General features: G+C 36.7%; 3 protein-coding genes across 3 annotated transcripts; 1 reads left to right on the plus strand and 2 right to left on the minus strand.

Moving 5' to 3' along the window:
- Positions 1 to 80: 80 nt before the first annotated feature.
- On the minus strand, positions 81 to 6,261 carry LOC135682840 (uncharacterized). Its single transcript, XM_065197911.2, has 8 exons — positions 5,658 to 6,261; positions 5,295 to 5,381; positions 3,964 to 4,226; positions 3,041 to 3,210; positions 2,093 to 2,442; positions 1,259 to 1,501; positions 534 to 610; positions 81 to 321 (listed from the first exon to the last, which is right to left on the minus strand). Exons 1-8 carry the CDS (start codon positions 5,692 to 5,694, stop codon positions 169 to 171), a joined length of 1,380 nt encoding a protein of 459 aa, XP_065053983.2. The 5' UTR covers positions 5,695 to 6,261; the 3' UTR covers positions 81 to 168.
- A 51-nt stretch (positions 6,262 to 6,312) lies between these two features.
- On the minus strand, positions 6,313 to 16,152 carry LOC135682844 (exosome complex component RRP42). Its single transcript, XM_065197915.2, has 7 exons — positions 15,967 to 16,152; positions 13,514 to 13,608; positions 11,852 to 12,014; positions 11,293 to 11,363; positions 10,860 to 10,980; positions 9,725 to 9,880; positions 6,313 to 7,387 (listed from the first exon to the last, which is right to left on the minus strand). Exons 1-7 carry the CDS (start codon positions 16,123 to 16,125, stop codon positions 7,307 to 7,309), a joined length of 846 nt encoding a protein of 281 aa, XP_065053987.1. The 5' UTR covers positions 16,126 to 16,152; the 3' UTR covers positions 6,313 to 7,306.
- Positions 16,153 to 16,167: 15 nt separating this feature from the next.
- On the plus strand, positions 16,168 to 20,122 carry LOC135682836 (uncharacterized). Its single transcript, XM_065197902.2, has one exon. The coding sequence runs from the start codon at positions 16,283 to 16,285 to the stop codon at positions 19,649 to 19,651; it is 3,369 nt and encodes a 1,122-aa protein (XP_065053974.2). The 5' UTR covers positions 16,168 to 16,282; the 3' UTR covers positions 19,652 to 20,122.
- Positions 20,123 to 20,188: the final 66 nt, after the last annotated feature.

Consider the following 20,188-nt stretch of genomic DNA (forward strand, 5'->3'; position numbering starts at 1 on the left):
CTCCCCGAGTTTCGAATACCGACAGATGAATCAAACGTGCTGGTAGGCAGCAGAGTCAAGGAAAAATAAAACCAACAAACTTCATCCTTTTGATGAATTGCTCTTTTTATTTAATAAACATTTATTCGATTAATAACTTTTAACAACCCATCGTATGTTCTGAGTTTGTTAACAAACATTACAGCTTTTCTTGCAATTCTGGAGCATCCAGCCAGGATTGATTTGACAATGTCCCGCATTGGCCCATAATTGGCAGTATTCATTTGAGTCGAAGCAGGTGCTGCCTACTCCGCATTTCCCGCAGCTTTTTGGGCATGTAGCCTAGTACATGAAAAGTTTTACAGTTTAAATGGAAATGAGAATTTTTTTCAGTCGAAAGCCTTTTTAAAAGTAGAGGTTTTAAACTCCTTTTCAACGTTTGAACGGGTTGGTTACTTCATAGTGAAACCTCTTATGTAAGAAGAAATTAATAATCAAGAGATGTCAAAAGCAAAGCTCAATTGTACATACTTACTGTTGCTTTGCAGACTTACGTGCATGTAAATGGGATTTCTTGTACATTCACCATTTCTAGCCCAGCTAGAGCAGTAGTAGTGTTTATCAGAACAAGCTGCAATTAGACGAGTTGATATTTAAATGTATCAAGATCAAGACAATTTTAATATATGAATATGCTGCGAATGTGTTTCTTTAGGGCATTTTTGATCTGATAACACAAATAGAACCGTGATCTGATAACACAACCGTTTTCAAGTCAAACGGTTGGTCTTGTTACTCGGCTGTTTATACAAAAATACCGCATCTAGGGGAAATTTCGTCCCTTTCTATCATTCAATAATGAGACGCCTGCTTTGACCCAACCGAGAGGCATTACAAATTTTTGAAGATTAACTAGATTAAACAAATGCGTTCCTTGGAGTTTTCTCCAGTCCTGTCAAGACTCCGCTTTTCCGCTTCTAGTAAAAAAATTGAAATTAAGTAGTAGTGTGGTTTCCATTGCAACCGCGCTGCTAATCACACCCTAAAATGGTGTTTCGTGCTGTGGAGCTTTTTCAAGTCACAAGCCCTCCTTAAACATTGTAGGCTTGTCTACATTTGATAGTGGTTGATGGCTTCAATCTAACTTTGATTGAAACTATTTCAATATTTGTTACAATTTGCTTATAAGCAGGGTCCTTGCTGTTCGTGACTTTCTTTCTGTTCAAAGTCTCTTCCGCAAACTAATTTCACCACTATGCATATGATTGGTTCAACATACCTGTGGGTGATTCTGTACTTGCTTTCTTCGTAGTCGTTATTGTTGTTGTGGCTGCTGCTGTTGTGGCTGCTGCTGTTGTTGTTTCTGCTGTTATTGTTGTTCCTGTTTTTGTTGTTGTTGTTGTTGTTGTTGTTGTTGTTGTATTTGGTTGTGTTTTGACAATGGGTGTGAAAGTTGTAGAGGGCGCAACTGTTGACCCAGCACCTGTGCTGTCACAGTCCATCTTGAACGGTATTACCCTCCCTAAATCGATATGGCAAAAATGAGCAGTTAAAAAGAAATGTTGTTTCTCTCATAGATGCAAATTAATCCAACCAACACTTGTTTTCAGCCATGCCTTTTCGCTTTGGAAACCTGAACAGATGCTATTTCTATACGAAATTGCTGTGGCGAATGCAAACTAACGAATATAATCACTAGTAACTATGTAACCTTGAAACAGAAAATCAAGTTTGCGCGTAATGGTACTATCAACCGCTTCTTTAACATTGCTACCTCCACTTTGTGGACCTAGAAAGCATGATGGCTTTTGTAACAGAGGGGGCTTAAATTATTATTTCTATACCTGTATTGCTAATAGTATTATGAACTTTAACCAGTTTTTAAGGTAACCGTGCCTTATATACGGATGCTCCCAGGGGCATAGTGCTATGGGGGCTCGAGGGGGGGGGGGAGCGATGCCGAAATGCCGAAAATGCCGAAGGCCGAAAAGGAGCCAATTTCTGCTTTGGTTTTTTGCAACATTTTGCGCAAGAGTCCCCTCTTTATTTTGATAGCACTACACCTCTGGATGCTCCTTATATTATGTATTAAAGAATCAAGGCTCTTTCGTACCAGATTTGTCACACCTGTCCGTGATGATATTTCCACATGGAAAGACTTCTCTAACAAGCCCATATAACGTGGGGTCATATCTTCTCAGTTTGTCGCGCGTATCGATAGAGTTATGTATTCCATTAGGTGGATTCGCGTAGGCATTTACATTGAAGTAGCTTTGAACACCCTCCGCGAAGTATTCCTTCCAAGTGCTCATAGCATATGTGTTTGCCCAAAGCCCTCGTGACCTCGCGTAGTAATAAGCAGACTGCAAACGGGAGTTGAATCCTGGGATAGCTCCAGCCGTTATTGCGATCTCTTGAATACCGTGTGAAAATTCATGCAGGAAAATGTCTTCCACTCTGTATCTATGGTGGCAACAACATTCAATTGACTTAAGCTTGATTTCTAAAAGCTTTAATCTTTGGAAGCTACTTATCAAAGCTATCATAGAGAATAAAAAACCCAGTTTCATTTCGATTTCAAACAGCTTATGCCGTTTTACCATTTGGTAACACTGATACCCAGGGTAGCTTTCTTAAGACAAGAAAAAATAAAGCTAGATAAACGCTTGCTACATGGGAACGTCCCAGACGTTACCTTTCAGCATGGCATGGTGTCGAACTGAACCGACAAACTGAAGATCAATTATTTTTCCGAAAAACAAGAATTTTTCGTGGGCTTTCTGATGGCCTATGGATAAATACCACTCAGGTAATCGGTTCCTTCCAAAATATACAAAACTATGGATGTAACATTGCATGTTTGTCTTCAACAGAGGTCAGATCTCCTCAACTTAATTTTCTTTACACCCTTTACAGCAATAAAACAAGCAATTCGAAAATGATTTCGTCACAGTTTATTTGTATCGATACCACTTTCTGATATTTGTCTCCAAAACACTGTTCCAGCAAGTGAATCAATGTTCTTTCTTAGCTAGATGTTAGCTAGATGAAGGGAACTTACCTATCAGTAGACCAGCACAGCAGATTCTCTTCGCCCCCTGTTGAAATTGGGATCGCAAGGGTACCACCAAGCCCCCTTGCACGTTGATCCCACCAAGATGGCAAGTAGCTATGCTCCGGGATACTTCGCACACCTTCTCTAGCGCCAATTATTCCAACTCTTCCGTAATTCTGTTGAAGGTTCACCCATTAGACACGCTATAGTTACTTGATTAATACAATAGTGTTTTATTATATGAGAGAGACGAAGGCGAAACGTACAATTTTAGTTAAATATTGATCCGATAGTTTCGTTGCTAGTGTGCAAGGACATTTGGGAATGCTCTCTCCTAGTTTGGTTTAGTTTATACCCGGGTTTACTGAGCACATCAACTACGCGAGGTTATTCAGTGTCGGCCCCAGCCACTAGGCATAAGAAGGAGGGAGAGGGAGGAGGACAAAATTGAATAATTCTAGGCCACGCCCTTTTTACTGTCAGAAAACGTCTTTTTACCTATAGGGAATCCTAATTTTTTCAGCTGCAAACTCACATGACTAACGTTTGCTTACGTAAAAGACCTCTCCCCAACATTTTTTTATCGAAATAATACGTTTCTTCATTTATATATTCATTTCAGTGCTAAAAAGTTCTTTAGGGTTCCTTAAATACCAAAGGCTAAAGAGCTACTTTTTAGAGACACAGAAACATCACATCAGATAACATGAATTAGACAACCTATTTATGTATGTCAATTAAAGGTGCCAAATCGTCGAAAAGAATCATTTCCACACCATCTTTAAAAGAAGAATTTTCAAGCCGTTTCTTAGGTCGAGTGTGATCAGTGCTATGGTTTCTTAATTTCTGGTTATCTTAGAGTTCGGTTTTTTACAGACAGTTTCATATAGAGAATGAGGGTATTTTTGTGTGTAACAATGAAAACGTACCTTGTATAGATGATATCGGATTTTATATGAATCAGCCAGGAGGAACCTCAGGACGTAGCAAGCGCGCTTTAGAGCAGCATCGGATACGTAACGTGAACTAACGATTGGTATCCCGTATGCATGCGTGTATTTCTGGTAAAAACTGTACTTGGTAATGAATGTTAGATGGCTCGGCACGGCAGTGACACGGTCGCACATATGATCATTGGAAGGTCCTCCTGCTCTTTGAGTGTATAGTGGCGAAAAACGTTCAGCTGTGGGGGCTAAAAGTTGACAGAAGCGAATGCATTCTACATAAATGTATTCCGGCAATTTTGATCGGGCAAGTGAAATTTCTATGAAATATCTTTGAGTGAACATTAATATATTCACCCTGAAAGTTTTTTTTTTCAGTTTTCTTATAATGATCTTCTCGGTTTTTGTGTATATCATTAGTATAAGATAAGACTGTTTTTATCACATTTTTGTATAATGAGCTAATCAATGTCTGGCAATCCCCAACATTTTTCAGAGTTTGGTAATCTAGTAATCTAGCTTAGAAGATACAGTTCTTGATTACATTTTTGACTGGAAGCCCGTGCCATTTTTAATTTTTGGCAATCGAGCAATCTAGCTTAGAGAATACAGTCCCGGTTTGTATCTATGGCTGGCAATCCGTACCATTTCTTAGTTTTTTGGCAATCGAGCAATCGAGCTCAGAGAATACAGTTCCGGATTGTACCTATGGCTGACGGTCTACCAGTTTTGGGATTTTGGCAATCTAGCAACCCAGCCTATAGAAAAGAGTTCCGCATTTCATCTTCGGTTGAAAAATCCCTACCAGGTTTTTTTCCCAACTTTATTATGTGTTTCTATTTTCTAGCATTATTGATTCGAGAAAAAGAATTTTGTGTCATGAGCTGTTTTTGACTGGCCATCTGTACCAGTTTTCTGATGTTGACCATCAGCAATCTAGCTAACCGGGTACTGTTCCGGATTACATTCAATGAACTGTTTTTCCATGGCAGGCAGTGGCGGCGCCAGCTACTGCAAAGTGGGAGGGTAACGGGCGTGACCAGTGAGGTCACGCTCTTTTGCCTTGTTTCAATGCTTTGTACCAGGTGAAATTTCCTTATGCAAAAATATGATTTATCCCTACCTTACGCTTTTTTATCAATTGCTAGAAGAAATATGTGAACCCTGTTTTGACAAAAGTTTGAAGGTAATTACCCCCTACACCTCCTCTTGGCGCCACCAATGATGACAAGCAACACTTACAATTTTTTTAATTTTTGCAATCCAGGGATTCACGAGATATTCTGCGAAACCAATCAAGGGAATTATGAACTTACCTTGGATAGCTTGCTGCGGAATGTTTTGAAAGTCAGGAGCATAGTCGCGTCGGTCTTCATTCTGAGCTGCAACAGCAAATGTCCAGCCTAACGAGTTATGATCAGGTGCGTGAGTGTTAGTAGCTACTTGCAATTTTGCATCTGCGTCACTTTCATGTCGTTCGAACTTTTAAAATTAGTTTCATTTTGTTTAGGTTTCAGGGGAAATTTAAAATTCATCTTTATGAGGTACCTAGAACCTGGTCGAACTTTACTCTTGAAATCTTCAAATTAAGGCTTGACTAGGAGGCAATATAACTGCAACTATGATGAACTGGCGGTGATTAATCATTGGTTCTTTAAAAGAGATCAAAATATACTTACTTGCAAGAATAAAGACAAAAAAGAAAGTTTTTGCCATCTTTCAAACTTGTCAACATAACTTTCCAATTGTTAGGAAATTAAATGATATTTAATATATCTTGCTTAAATACAGCTGAACTAAAAATGCAGGGTTTACCAATCCCTTTAGAAATCATTGTACAATAACAGTACTGTCAGCTTGCCCTTGTCCAAACTCTACCAAGAGGTTGGTTGCTAACATTGTGAAAATTGCAGGACAATATATAATCAGGTGCAATTATTCTATTAGATTGTCCTCTCAAGAAACGGAAAATGGAAAATCTTGACTTTAAGAGCACGCTACCGTTAGTGTAAGTTTTCTTGCTTCTGGAAGTTAGGAACACATGGAATCAAATTGACAGCGCCTTTCCAATGAGCAAACTAAGGTGTTGCTGAGAGGATTTCAAAATCGATTGCCTTTTACTGATTTAGTTAGTTATTCACCCAGTGCTCAGTTTTTCAATTAACAGGTTTTTATAGATTAATGAAAAATTTTCATTTAATTTGTTTTTCCTTGAAAAACACTTTAAAAAATCACGGTAATTATATGGTATATATTCCCAGTATTTCTGGTTTGGCGTTCTCCATTTTTGGTCTTCTAGGCCATTCAAGCATCCCTACTCGGGATCGAAATCGGATCTTCATCTCCTCAAGGTTAGGCAATGAGGGGCAATCGCATTATCCACTACGCCAGAGGCAGACATGCAATCAACAAAAAAACTGTGCGTTAAACAAACATTACAACAAATTATGATAACACCTATTTGAGATACAATAAGATACTTGGTTTTGACTAGTGGCCATTTCTAATTTGCCTGTGATGATTTGCCCCGGTCTTCACATTAGGAGGCAACAAAAAGATTTGTGTGATTATCAAAAAGGACAGCGCAGGACATATAAATAACCATGAAGGCTCCTAGCATTCTTAAGATGATTTAACATCACAAGAAATCATGCTTTTTCTTTCGGCAACTGAAAACGGCTCAAATTTTCAAATCACGAACCTTGAATGTCTTAAATCAAATTTCATTTATGAGGACAACAGAACTGCACTCTGATGTAGACAGGACGAATAGATAAAATTTGTACAGCTTCAGCAAAAGCTGGGCGATCTCGATCTCCTCTGGGTTCCTGAAAAATTTTCACACGAGTTTTAGCATTTTTGAAATATTTTTCAATCTCTAGTTTCGCATCAGTTGCAGATGAAGTTACTCCAAACACCGCAAGCTTTCATCTTACCCTGCTTCTGGTAAAAGACCACCACAAACAACATCGCAATTTTTTTTAAAACAGTTGGCATGTATTAGCTATAAAGCAACTTTTTACATTGTTTCTTCATTAAGTGTACATATCTCTGAGTTTGATTCCAATTGGCAAACTTTGTAGATACTATAGATGCATCAATGTAGTTTCGGAGTGCGTATACCTCGAGAGAAGTTTCTTTGCTCCTCAAAATTTGATTTCTTGAATTTCCTATAATCCACCTTTGTATCATTTCAAGACTACCATCGATAGCTAGGATATTTTTCTTAATCTCTTTGCTACCACAATCAATGAGAAATACCCTTTTCTGTGCCATGATTAGCGCTGTCTGTAACCGTGTCCCAATGTTCACTCTTCCAAACTTTTTGTTACCCTGTTGACATCGATTCGTCTTTCTTAAAAGTCTTTTCCAAATTCTTGTTGAGTGACTTTCCAGCTTCTTTTGCAACCTTAACAGAAAATATTCATGCCTCAAGATAAGTCTGGATAATCCCCAGTACGCACTTGAATATTAAAATTATAGAATACATGAAAAAGCCCTGAGAATTGCAAATTCATGTAAACTCTTATGATTGAAATGTTGTTTAAAACAAAGGAAAATATCAACCCCCTTTATATGAGGGAGATTTTCTGCGAGCGTCCTGTTATTTATATTCTGAGAAACAATTATGAATTTATGCTACCAATGGTAAGAACAACAAGTTACAGATCCGAAACAACCAAATATAAGGGGAAGCCTCTTTGGCTATCTCCACCTCAGCACATAAGGAATGCTCAATCTATCAATGAGTTTAGAAAGATGGCATGGATATTCGAACGACAACTTGGATTTTTGAAATACTATCTGACATACATAGATGGAATTCCGGATTTTAAATAACTCATATTTTCAAACCACTACCTTTTAACTCTGTTTTTTAAGTTTACCAGTTGTACTTGAAATTTTATGTATAAATAAATTCATTATTATATCACTACTTTTTTATCACTTTTATTGGAGTGTGAGATATTTCGGTTTAGCCGCTGTAGTTTATTTTATAACGTCGCCTTTCTTTTCTAGATAACTTGTTATCAATTTTCTTGTTGAAAAAAGGTTCCTACACTTTTAAGCAAAGTTACAACAAAACTCAACAAAATCTTGTAAACAAGGTAAAGCAATCAAAAGCAAAAATTTTTGCGGGTCTAGCTAGCTACAATTTGTTAGACACAAGATCAAAAATTAGCATGAAATACTTTAGTATTACTGTACTGTACTGTACTGTACTGTACTGTACTGTACTGTACTGCACTGTACTGTACTGTACTGTACTGTACTGTACTGTACTGCACTGCACTGCACTGTACTGTACTGCACTGCACTGCACTGTACTGCACTGCACTGCACTGCACTGTACTGTACTGTACTGTACTGTACTGTACTGTACTGTACTGTACTGTACTGTACTGTACTGTACTGTACTGTACTGTACTGTACTGTACTGTACTGTACTGTACTGTACTGTACTGTACTGTACTGTACTGTACTGTACTGCACTGTACTGTACTGTACTGTACTGCACTGTACTGTACTGTACTGTACTGTACTGTACTGCACTGTACTGTACTGTACTGTACTGTACTGCACTGTACTGTACTGTACTGTACTGTACTGTATTGTAATGTATCGTATCGTATTGTATTGTATTGTATTGTATCGTATTGTATTGTTTGCCATCTAGCTTCCGAAGGCAGATTTAGGACACTGAAAAGCAGGGACACCGGAGAAGGGGGCACGGGGGGTCAACCGCCTCTGTTGCCTTTTAATAGCAGGGGCAAGATTGCCATTTTCATTAATATGCCCTTGAAACCGGCCAATCGTGATAATCAGAGAGATTCATATGAAATTCTGATTGTAGTGCTTAATTCACGACGACATATCTCAAAACTTGTAAAATAAATCCTTATTCCATGTTAGTCTAGTTAGTTTGTCTGAAACGTTGACTTTTTTGGTTTGAGCTCACTTATACCGTCTTATTATTAATCATAACTAAGAACTAAGAATGATCAGCTTTCTTCAGCTCGTATTCTCATGCCCAACAAATTAACTTAAGTGGCAGTAACTTCATTATCCATTTTTGACTCAATATTGCAAACTTTAGATATCAATATATGAGAATGAAACGGCTTACAGAAACTTCACTTAGAGGTTTAATGTCAAAGTCTGATACATGCTAAATTGTACAAATATACGTTTAAACGTTGCTATAAAAAGTTATGATCAATAAAAGAGAATCTGCAAAGCAACGAGTTTTAGTCTTTCCTGATGTTTACTTTCAGTAAAAATTCGAACAGAATTGCTTTGAGAATAGGTGTCTTAAAGGATAGACCAATCCACGGCCACCAACTCTTTAGATTGCATATTTTTTAATGTTGATAAGAAAAAGTAATTAGCACTGCTGCACTAAAAGTAGATATAGGGCATATTTCCCCCAAAAAGGCATAACTTCATCCAAAAACTTCAAGGTTAACAGGTAAATATTGTGGACCCTGTCTGTCTGTCTTTGAATAAAGCAGCTGAAACCCTGATGCATTTTTGACACAGTGAATTCGCTTTCTTTGGCCTCACAACATCACGTTCATCACTAATTTTCAATCACTGCCATAACTAAACACACTTTTGTTTTTACTTTCCGAACACAGGCAAAAACCTTTTCACCACCAAACCAAAAGATATGTCACTTTTGAAAGTCTTTGACGTTTTATGCTTTGGCCTGTGTCAGCAATGATTTTATAAAAATAAACCATACCTGGATCATTTCAAAGGTCAGTTCCGGGTCCAGGCCACCTGAGCCAAATTTTTGAAGGCCGCATATTTCACCATACCGATCTACAGATACCAGTAGCATTGCATCGATGCAAGATTCTTCCTCTGGCAACGCATCCAGGACAAAGCGATTTTCAACCTGCGATAAATAAAAAACTTTTATGACGTCGACGAGTAAAGGAACACCCAGAAACAACGCAAAAACTTTTTCACCCAGTGCTTGCGACTCAATTTATTTTAAATTCCTAAACAGACACAAAACTTATCGAGTTAAAACGCAACGTTAAACCAAGATCACAATTAACATAAAGACCTGTTGGAATGGGTCACTTGGGAAAATCCAAAGAGAGAAAATTGGAAAAACAAGCCCCGCTCTCGTCTTGAGCCCCCTTCCAATTTAAATTTCTTTGTTTAATTTTCCTGTCAGTCTTTCTCTTTCGTTTTCCTGTCAGTTTTTTCTATTTCATTGCTAATCTCTAATGTTCCCTCCCTCATTCAGAATGATTTCTGTCGACTTTTCAGAAACCTCTTCATCATCTTCATCTATATTAAGGCAATGCGACAACAAGTGTCTTTCATTAAAATACTTTTGAAGTCAAGCCATCCCCCAAATCATTGCTAAAACTGTGAGAACACCAGCACAAAACCTGAACAGGTTGACTAAATTTCTTCTTCAACTTTGCTATTAATTCAAAATTAAAGTGGGGCTAATAAATCTTTCTTCTACTTACTCTTCTTTAAGTTTGCTTAGAGTACAGTAACAACAGCCTTAGGAAAGGCAAAGAAGGTAGTTCTGAATCAGGTGTTACATATTTTCATTACCTATAATTTTGTTGATTCCGACTGTCTTTGGCACAGAATGAAGATTTTTTAGTAAAATACATCTTACAATCGAGCATGGTTTTCAGGGCATCTTGTGAGGGTTCTTGTCTGGGGGAAAAACCCTCCTAAGGGACCCATCCAATGAGCATTTTAGAAAAACAATTGATTTGGGCCGAAGAGTATACCAATAGTCGAGCAAAATAATGGTTTTAATTTTCAGTGGTGGGGGAGAAATTTGGGCTGAAAGTTGGCATGTTAGTAAGGGATGACTTGAACACTTTGCTGAAAGCAGATACCTTGTTCACTGTGACCATCACTGGAACATTTGAGATATCTAACGACTGAATGTCATACTGGTCATCTGAAATGTCAATATCTATGTCATCAGAGTCGCCACTGATAACCAACTTTGGGATCCTGCATATGAAACATAAATGTATCGTTCAACAGCATCCATAACATAGAAAGAAAATTGATATGTTAACCAGAAAGAAAATACGAAGGTTACATTTGAATGCCGCATAATTTTATTATTTGCCAAACTTTTTACAGTGGTTGCTAAATATCTTATTAAGTATTCTTCAAACTCAGTTATAATTTTGTGATTCTTTCAACTCAATTATAATTTTGTGTTTAGGCATAGAGGCAAACACCTCTATTAACATTCATTTATACATTTGATGATGATAAATGTTACTAGAATAAAAGAAATGATAGAAAAAAACTTACAAAGTGTCATTCAATGCAGCTTTTACAGCTAATGAAAGAGCATCGAAAAGATTGCCATCACATTCAAGAACCTAAAACAGACATCAATTATCATAAACCAATAAAGAAACAAAAAGTGAAGCCTAAAGTTTCAGGAGCATCAGTCTGCAAATTAATGGTAAACTTTCTTTGAGTTTATTGTCAAAGCATAGGCAACATCATTTTTTATCTAATTCTAAACAAGAAAAGGCATAGGACTAAACTATATAAAAAATCTCTATTATCCTAGAATACATTTCTAACTGTACAAATCCATCAGAAAAAACTTACTGTACATGTTGATAGACCTGTTTTGAAAACCACATGGGTATACAATTAAGATAAGGGAAAACAATAAGTGTATAAAAAATTTTCATAAGAAGAAGGTTTCTTCTAAAAGGCCGGAAGGGTGTGATACATAATGCACAATTGAGATGAAAAAGTTCAAGGCAGAACCTTGTTTTACAAAATATAAAATACCAACGAAGATGTAATGAGATAGTTCAAAAACTTGCAAGCATATGGAATGCTTTGTACTTACTATTGAGTCAATGTACAGAATCCAGCAATATTTCCCAGGGACAATACACAATGACTTATAATCAAATGTTCTAGTGTTCATAATCTGTGATAAGCCATTTCTGAGTTCTAGTGCAAGGTCACTTCCTCCTCTGCCTTCAAATGCTGGTGATGCATTGGCAGAGCTGAAAAAGGTAGAAACATAAATTTTCCATGGAAAAAAGTGTTTAGGAATGTGAAAGAATATAAAATTTTGAATTTTTCTATTGAAACTGCTGTGCTTACGCGATGCCAGATAACTTTTTATCTGGATAAAAAGTTACACAGAATAGGCATCTCGTTTACACAACCACTGGGCTATCCATATCAAAATTGATTCGGTTATCCATAAAACTTTAAATCCCTCCAGCTAGACGATCCCATAGTTATCAAGCATTGTGGAAATGGGCTATCAGGATAAGTTTTGCAATTAACAGAGGTCAATTCGCTCAATAGCGTATTTATTAATATCTGTTGTTGATTGAAGTTCTTCAAGGATCAGAAGAATTTTTAAAAAAGTATCTGTTGTACCCACGTAAAGAGGATGCAGAGAATGCACTTCTTTTTTAAATAAACACAACAAAAACCTCTAAATTTAAACTCCTGCAAATGAGCATGATCAATTAATAAAGAGCCTGGGCTCTAATGTATATACTACAGCATCTAGGAAAAAAGTGTCTATGTAAATTTCGGAAATGCTATGGTAGAACAAGCACTTGGTGGGATAATTCTATCAATGATATTGTAGTGCCAGAAAATGGATTGAAAGTACCAAAGTACCAAAGTACCTTATAACAGGATTATACTATGGTTTTATAAACAATAGAGGTTTTTAGCAAAGCAGCTAAAACCGTATAATCCTGTTATAAAGTACTTTGGTGTAAGGCAACAAGAAATGAAAATGGAACTTTTACGATGATCTTCGATGCACTACCCAATATAAATGTGTTTCGTTCATAAATTTTATGTACATCAGAAATTTCATTAAGAATGTTACTGCCAGATGACTGCAAAATCCAGACAATGTTCCAAGGGCTTATTCGGTTTAGATACAGTATGAGCACCTAAAAAATAAGTGCCTATAGTATTCCGAATCATTTGGGGTGGATTCAATATTTAATTGCATTTTTCCGATGAGATTTGGTTAATTATGTTTACTTATGTTTCCTGATTTTGTTATACTCGGCTCTATACAGTCTGCTTCACTTGCTTGGGTCACAAAAGACAACTGGAAAATGATGAAACATATATTTCTTACAATTCACTACTTGCACGAGCCATCAAACACTCACCTGGTTAGGTTTGCACGAGTGATGATGCAATCGTGAATGATCGCTCAAGTCAAACGAAAAGGTCTGCATTGGTTATCTTTACCTGGAATGATCACTTGTGCAAGTGAAGTAGCATGAGTGCTGGGTCACCCATGTGGGCTGTTTCTTAAGAAAAGGCTAGTGAACTTGAACTAAAGCCAGAAATTATATAATGTTTAGGGCCATCACCAATAATGTAAGCCCTGGGATTAGTGTAAGATGAGGGGACAGGAGGGCATTGAAATATTAGCTTCAGAATGAAATCACCAATTCCTTTTCATAGCTGAACTTTTCAAACAAATAAACAAATAAAATATTATTGCAAAAATAGTCACCAGTCTACAAAAAAATTTGCAATTCCGATGTTTGGGGTTGCTCCTTCTGGTTCTCCAAGCTCTGCCTTGATACCCACTATTACATGTGTTTTTCCCTAAAAGCAAAATATTTTTCTGACTAAAGACTTTCATGTTTGTTTAAAGATACCAACTTACTTGCAGTTAGTTTCAACTAGCCCCAAAGGAATGCAGATTTGTGCAATATTGACCCATCAGAGGTGCGGTCTTTTCTAATCTAGGGCTAGCTCCAAAAGTTGCTGACTTTTGTTTCTGATAAGATTTTTGTCTCATTTTCAAAAGAAACATGGGCAGTGGGATACTTTTTAACAAAGAAACTAAACAAATTAGAGAACTTGTAAATAGTGAAGCTCAAAGCCACAAAATTACTGAACAGTGCTAGTATTTCAATAGACATTTATTAATATTATTGATGAAGATAAATCTAAACTTATTCTTGGAAATCTTTGGTGGGGCTGAGCCCTACTAGCCCAAATACACAAGCCACCACTGTAAATTGGTGTTAGTGGTGTACTGGATATCCGGTAGGCCAGATAATCCAGCACTGGATCGCTGATTTTTTGAAAATTTGGTTCCGGCTGAATTCGTTTCTGAAATCAGGCCAGTTGCCAGATTTTCCAGAATTTTAATCGTAGCTAAGAAAATTTATAGAGAATAAAAGTTATAAACGAGTACAAATGAAGAACAACAACAATTAAAAGCAATAGAACATAGTTGAATGTAAATTTAAAAGTTAAAAGCATCCCAAACAGCAGTAAAACACAAATATAGTCAAACATAAAAAAGCTACAGTCGTCCCAGGTTATGATGCAAGAAAAACAAATTCACACCGTTCGTTGGGAAGAAGTCTTGATCGCTTCTCTTGGAAAATGCTTCCAGCCTTTGACAAAAGTCGCTCTGAATCAACAGTAGATACTGGTGTGAATAAAAATTGTAGGGCTAGCCTGGCAATTTGGAGGAAGGCAGTTTTGTGCTGCTACCACCAAAGGAAAGGACTTTCCGTGCATGGTTTGCATGGTATGTTGAGAATGTCATTCTCCTCTAAGTTTAAAGCAGAAGATTTTAAAGAATATCACAGAGAAAGGCTGTTTAAACAGTGCAGCTGCAAGAGACTTTAGAAAACAAAGTCAGATTCTCTTCATACAGTGATTAAAAATTGATTTTCCAGAGCTAAACAAGATCAATGATAAAACAAGAACCTTGAAAACAGATTTGAAAGTGCTTGTCATCACAAAACAGGAAGACTGAATACTTCAGTATAATTTATCAATTTGGCCCAGGGTTGCCAGATCTGCCTTTTTAGGCCAAATCTCCCAATTATGGCTTTAAGATTTAGATTGCCTGGAAAATTTGTTTTTGGCTTACCACTTAAATTTGACCTTTTTGGCCTTTTCAGTATAAATTCTAAATTTAATTCCATTACTACATTCATGGACTAATTTGTAGTTAACTAGAAAATGTTGACCAAATTTTATATTTTATTACCTAACCTAACTATTAGCAAAGGGCTTTTGGGGGAAAAGGAAGCTTCTTATTTGGGTTGAGAAATTATTTAAAAGGCACAAGCGTAGAAATATAAACAGCACCTGCTTGATGGATTTTGAGAAAGGTTTTGATTTGGCATGTTTTTGAGCATTTTGGCCTGAGTCATTCACCTGTCTAGCCTTCTTCTAAATTCAATCTGGCAACCCTGAATGGGTCTCTTTGATCTTCTCACTATACATATTTCTGCAAAGTGGCTCATGAAACTTTTTATTACTGAAAAATCCAGTAATGGCCAGATTATCGGCAAAAATCCGGCCGCATATTCCACGAAGAAATCCTGTAAATCCGGTTCTGGCTCGATTTTGAAAATCCTGACCTGGTACATCCCTAATTTGCGTAATGATTTTATACTTTTAGACCTATGACACATCTGGTACAAGGTTTTTACTTTTGAAAAGCTGGAGGGACTTGGTAGAAAACCTTGTATTTGCTGACCTATCTACAGTATAGAAAAAACACACTCTACCCTGGGCAACAGCTGATTACCTGTCTTAAATCGCCTTAAAATGAAAAATGGTCATCTGTAAAGATGGAGGTTCTATTATTTAAACAAGTTAAAAATCTTCCAGTTTCAGCTGCCTATGTTTTTATCTTTTATCTGTGAACCTCGTGGCTGTCTAATCTGACTTCTTTCTAATCTTTTGGTTGTATTTCCTACGTAGCCAAAATCAGATTGCCAACGAAAATGGTAGCCCTTTTATATGTACTGACAAAACCTTACCTCTCCTCAAATAAAACACTAATAACGATATCTTATCAAACTTAATATTTTGCAGATACTAGTGCAATGCGCATTTTTCGAGCATAGCCAGGCCCAGGAGCAGAAGATGGTTTGCAGATTTATTAATTACACGGCAGGTCGCCACTAGAGACACCCAATATATACTTACTAATTTCACTTCTGCGCTTCCATTTGCACTAGTAACGATTCCATATTTGACATTGAAATTTCTGTAATCAGTGCAGGACCTTCCATCTATTCTTAGATCTACTTGAACCCCTCCTGCAACAAATGACCGCTCTTCCCTTGAAAAAGTTGTGGACGCCATTTTGTCACCCTTACTACTTAGCCTCTATACGGAAAAGAGGTTCATGGCAGTTATCCTTTATTTTGAAAATAAAAACTTTATCGTAGAAAGAACTCGTTGATATGGTAAATAATCTGTAGTGGATTTGATGAATTAGTTGTAAGAGAAAACAAGAGATATGTCAGACGCCACAGAGAGCACCATCAGTAATAGCACAACTTCTTTGCGGAGGCAAGCAGAAAAATCAATGGAAAGTATAGCCAGCGGCGAAGGCAATTCGTCAGTGGGAGTATCACAATCTGAAGTTCAACAGATAGATCGGCTGAAGGCAACTTTGCATTATTCTTTTAAAAGTCATTCTAGTAAAGCAGACACCTCAAAAACATCAAGAAACAGCACAATAAAAAGCAAGACATCAAAAAGTAGTTATACCGATCCAACAACTTCAAAAAGCAAAAGATTTTATAAAAAGGAGAAGGCAATTACTGATGTTTGTGGGGCTGGTTTGTCATCAGCCCAGATGCGTGAGAAACTGTTTGCATCTTTCAGATCAAAAGGTGTTCTTGAGAGTGCCAAGACTCAATTGAGAGCTAATTTAGCCTCAGTTATAAATGAAAGTGCAAAAATTCAGAAGGCCCAAAAATCAAAACCAGAGTCCTTGTTTGCTAAACTGTCAGATATTCTTGTTGCTGAGCATCTGAAACAGGCAAAATATGATTACACTCTATCAATATTTAAAAGTGAAAGTTCAGTGTCAGAACTTGATATTATACCATCTGAAATATTGAAGATAATGAGAATAAATCCAAGCACAAAGAAATATGATGACTTGTTCCTGTTAGTGAGTCAAAATGATACAAAAAGCTTCTTGTGGAATTTTATTTCTAATGCATGTGGAGACAACAGTATATATTTGTCAGTTGCTTGCCAAACAGATGATTGTGAAACAGTTAAAGAAACATACATAGGAAAGAACTTGTCAAAAATCAGCGAGGAACTTGATGTTTCTTCCAAAAATGAGTTTTTCCATAGATCATTATCACTTGAAGAACGACTTTTCCAATTACAGAAAAAACTGGAGGATCAAAAGAAAAAAGAGCTTAAACTAGAAAAGGAAAGACTCAAAGACACATTTGTGAGAGAAATAAAACTCCAGGAAAGAGAAAGGAATAAAACTGATGTTGATAGATTTAAGAATGAAATTGAAAAGAGTTACAAAGAATTGATAGATAGTGTTAAGCAAAGAGAAATAGAAGTAAATGATATGCTTGTTAAAAAGCAAAAACAAATCGAACAAGAACTTTATGAAAGAAGGCAAGATATGTTAAAAGAGATTGAAAAGCTGAAAGAGAGGGAATATGAAAATAAAAGGGCTTGTGATATTGCAATGCAGACAATCAAAGTAGAAGAAGCTAAGTTGAAAACACTTGAAGAGCAATTAAGAGCGAAAGAGTTGTCTTTGCAGTCATTAGAAGAGCAACATAAAAACAAATTGAAAGAAGAGATTCTGAGAATAAAAATTGAGAGTCAGGAAGAAAAACAGAAGTTTGAAAGTTTACTTAGATCACAAGAGGTCAAGCTGCAGGAAGAGAAAGTACTGTTTGAGTGTGAAAAGGAATCTGTCCTGAATTCCAAAGCCTCTTTGACAAACTTGAACCATGAAAAAATCCAACTGCAAGCTTCTTTGAATGCAGCATTGAAAAAAATAAGCATTCTTACTTATAAATCTGAGGGTTTGAAAGAAAAATTGCAAGAATTTTCTGACTATTTGCAAATTAAAGAGCTATCAGTGGCAAGAAAAAAGGAAATAGATTGTTTAAAGACCAGAGTAAATGAAGTCATGAAAGAAAAACAGTCAATTGTAGAGCAAAATAGGAAACAGGTCAAAGAGCTAATGGAAAGTATACTCAAGGGAAATCCACAAACTGTTCAAATTCAAAGGCAAATTGAAATTGACAGAAATGGATTTATTGAAAAGGAAGCTGATTTGAAAGAGAAAATTTCAAGGATCGAGCAGCGACTAAGATCAGAGATTTCTAGAAATAATGAGCTTACACATATGAATGAGGCATATTTGCTAGAAAATAAAGCTTTAAGAAGGGATATAGAAGAACTAAGAGCTGCCAATAAGATTAATGCTGTTTCTCATGATTGGCATGCAAGTAAGGTTAAAGAGACTGAAAAGCTTGGTGAGTCAGAGAAACCTATTTTTAATACCAATGTGACAGATAGGTATAGAAAAAGTTTTGAATTTGTCACACCAGAACATGCAGATGAAATAGACCTTTGCACTACATCATCCTTGATGTCAAGGCCTTTGGTCACTCAGGGTAACAGGGATATCATTGCCAAGCTGGAAAGTGAAGCCAGTGCACTGGAGGACACATACAGGAATTATCAAAGAAAGGAAAGTATGAGAAATCCTTCTTCATACGGAGTACCACATACAAATGATTATAAACCGCTGCAGGAGTATTATTCAGTTGTTAAACACAATGAAGTGCAGCCTTCAGAAAGTGCAAAATTTAAGCCTTCTAAGCACCAACAAGGAGGGAATGCTGCCACAGTCACAGAGCAATATGACATTAGAACCTCTTCAAGTGCATTAACCGCAGCTCATAATGATGCTCTTTTCCACACAAAAAGCAGCGAGGCAGAAGGGAAATTCCTCAGCCTGGATACAAAAGATGTTAAAAGGAACACAAAGGGTGAAAAGTTACAGGATACCTGGAACGGTGATCATTTAACAGAACAGTTACTTGAGTCTGCAGTTATTCAAAGAGATGAAGGTTTAGCCGAGACAAAAATCGCTTCTGGGGCAGAAGCTTTTAGCTGCCTTGGTACCCGTGAGGTAGTAAATGCTGAGATTCCTCGCTTTTTGTTGCATAATGATGTTGTTTCAGAGGAACATCAAGAGGACAATAGAGACTTTGCAATTAAAAGCTCTTGTTCTAGTAGTTTAAGAAGTCATAAAAGTGAAGGATTGCGTCAAGATAAGAGCGAAAATAGTGAAGCCAATGTTTCAAGTCACGATTTAATAGAAGATTTATACAGAAAGGAAAACATGGAAATGGAAAATCTGAGCAGCCTGTCTTCTGCAAAAGAAACCGCACGCAAAGCGGCCACTGCAGATAATGTTGATGGTGACAATGTTTCTGACACCTTTATTAAAAATAAAGAAAACAGGAGAGAAACCTTGGCAGGTTCATCTTATGAAACTAGCAATGAAAAAGAAACTAGGATTGATGAGGAAGAAAATTCTATTCATGTGGAAAATATGGATTCTACGCAAGAAAAGGTCTTAGAGAACGATGACGTAGAGGAAGGTGATGATGAAAACCAAATAGACCCACTAATGAAGCATTACATGGAAATGTTGTCGAGAAAAAAACAAGAGGAAAATCTTGATAACGGCGAGCCAGAACAGTTGAATTTGACTGACGATATCAAACTTGAAAGTAAAGTTTCAAAGTCAGAAGTATCCGATTTGCTTGAAGATGAAATCGAAGAAATTGAACAGGATCCGGTTGACGAATTTGACTGGTAAATTTTTAGGCTGATATCAGTGAACACAGGTACTTTCGTCATCATTTTGATTTTAACCTCGTGTTTTGTATTTCTTAATCTGTATAGATCAAGATCAAGACAATCACCGACACAAAAAGATATCTCGATTTTATCCTGATTTATCAATGTTTGTTATTATAATTCCAGAAAGTTTTTAACTGGCCAAAAAGATAACATTTTGACGAAAATGTCAACATCTTTGAAAGCCGTCTTAATACTTTTGACCGATCAGCCTACCTCAAAACGAACTCAAGATAAGGAAGTTGTTATCTAAACTTCTGTTTGCATAGTTTTGGACACGTTTTGGCCATTGAGCATGTAGTGAATTTTATATATTTTATTCTTCGGATATGCACTTTACTCACTTTTGCACAGGGGGATAAGGCCTATGATAAAGAATCAGTTATTGTCAGATATTGAACTGAATCGTCACCCCCCCCCCTCCCCTTTACAAGCGAACACATGTTTAGTTGAATGAATTCCGTGTTATAATCCTTAATTATACCTAAGATTTTCC

The sequence above is a fragment of the Rhopilema esculentum genome, chromosome 16 (genome assembly GCF_057945365.1).
Source record: "Rhopilema esculentum isolate cy_ngs chromosome 16, ASM5794536v1, whole genome shotgun sequence".
Taxonomy (NCBI): Eukaryota; Metazoa; Cnidaria; class Scyphozoa; order Rhizostomeae; family Rhizostomatidae; genus Rhopilema; species Rhopilema esculentum.

Excerpts from the sequence above, each read along its gene's own strand:
- LOC135682844 (XM_065197915.2), bottom strand. The coding sequence starts at position 16,125 with ATGGCGTCCACAACTTTTTCAAGGGAAGAGCGGTCATTTGTTGCAGGA. Across the intron at positions 13,609-15,966 it reads GAAGCGCAGAAGTGAAATTA|GGAAAAACACATGTAATAGT; the intron begins GTAAGTATATAT and ends TTTTGCTTTTAG. Across the intron at positions 12,015-13,513 it reads GCAAATTTTTTTGTAGACTG|CTCTGCCAATGCATCACCAG; the intron begins GTGACTATTTTT and ends TACCTTTTTCAG.
- LOC135682836 (XM_065197902.2), top strand. The coding sequence starts at position 16,283 with ATGTCAGACGCCACAGAGAGCACCATCAGTAATAGCACAACTTCTTTG.
- LOC135682840 (XM_065197911.2), bottom strand. The coding sequence starts at position 5,694 with ATGGCAAAAACTTTCTTTTTTGTCTTTATTCTTGCAA. Across the intron at positions 4,227-5,294 it reads TCCGCAGCAAGCTATCCAAG|CCCCCACAGCTGAACGTTTT; the intron begins GTAAGTTCATAA and ends GTCAACTTTTAG. Across the intron at positions 322-533 it reads GAAATCCCATTTACATGCAC|GCTACATGCCCAAAAAGCTG; the intron begins GTAAGTCTGCAA and ends TTCATGTACTAG.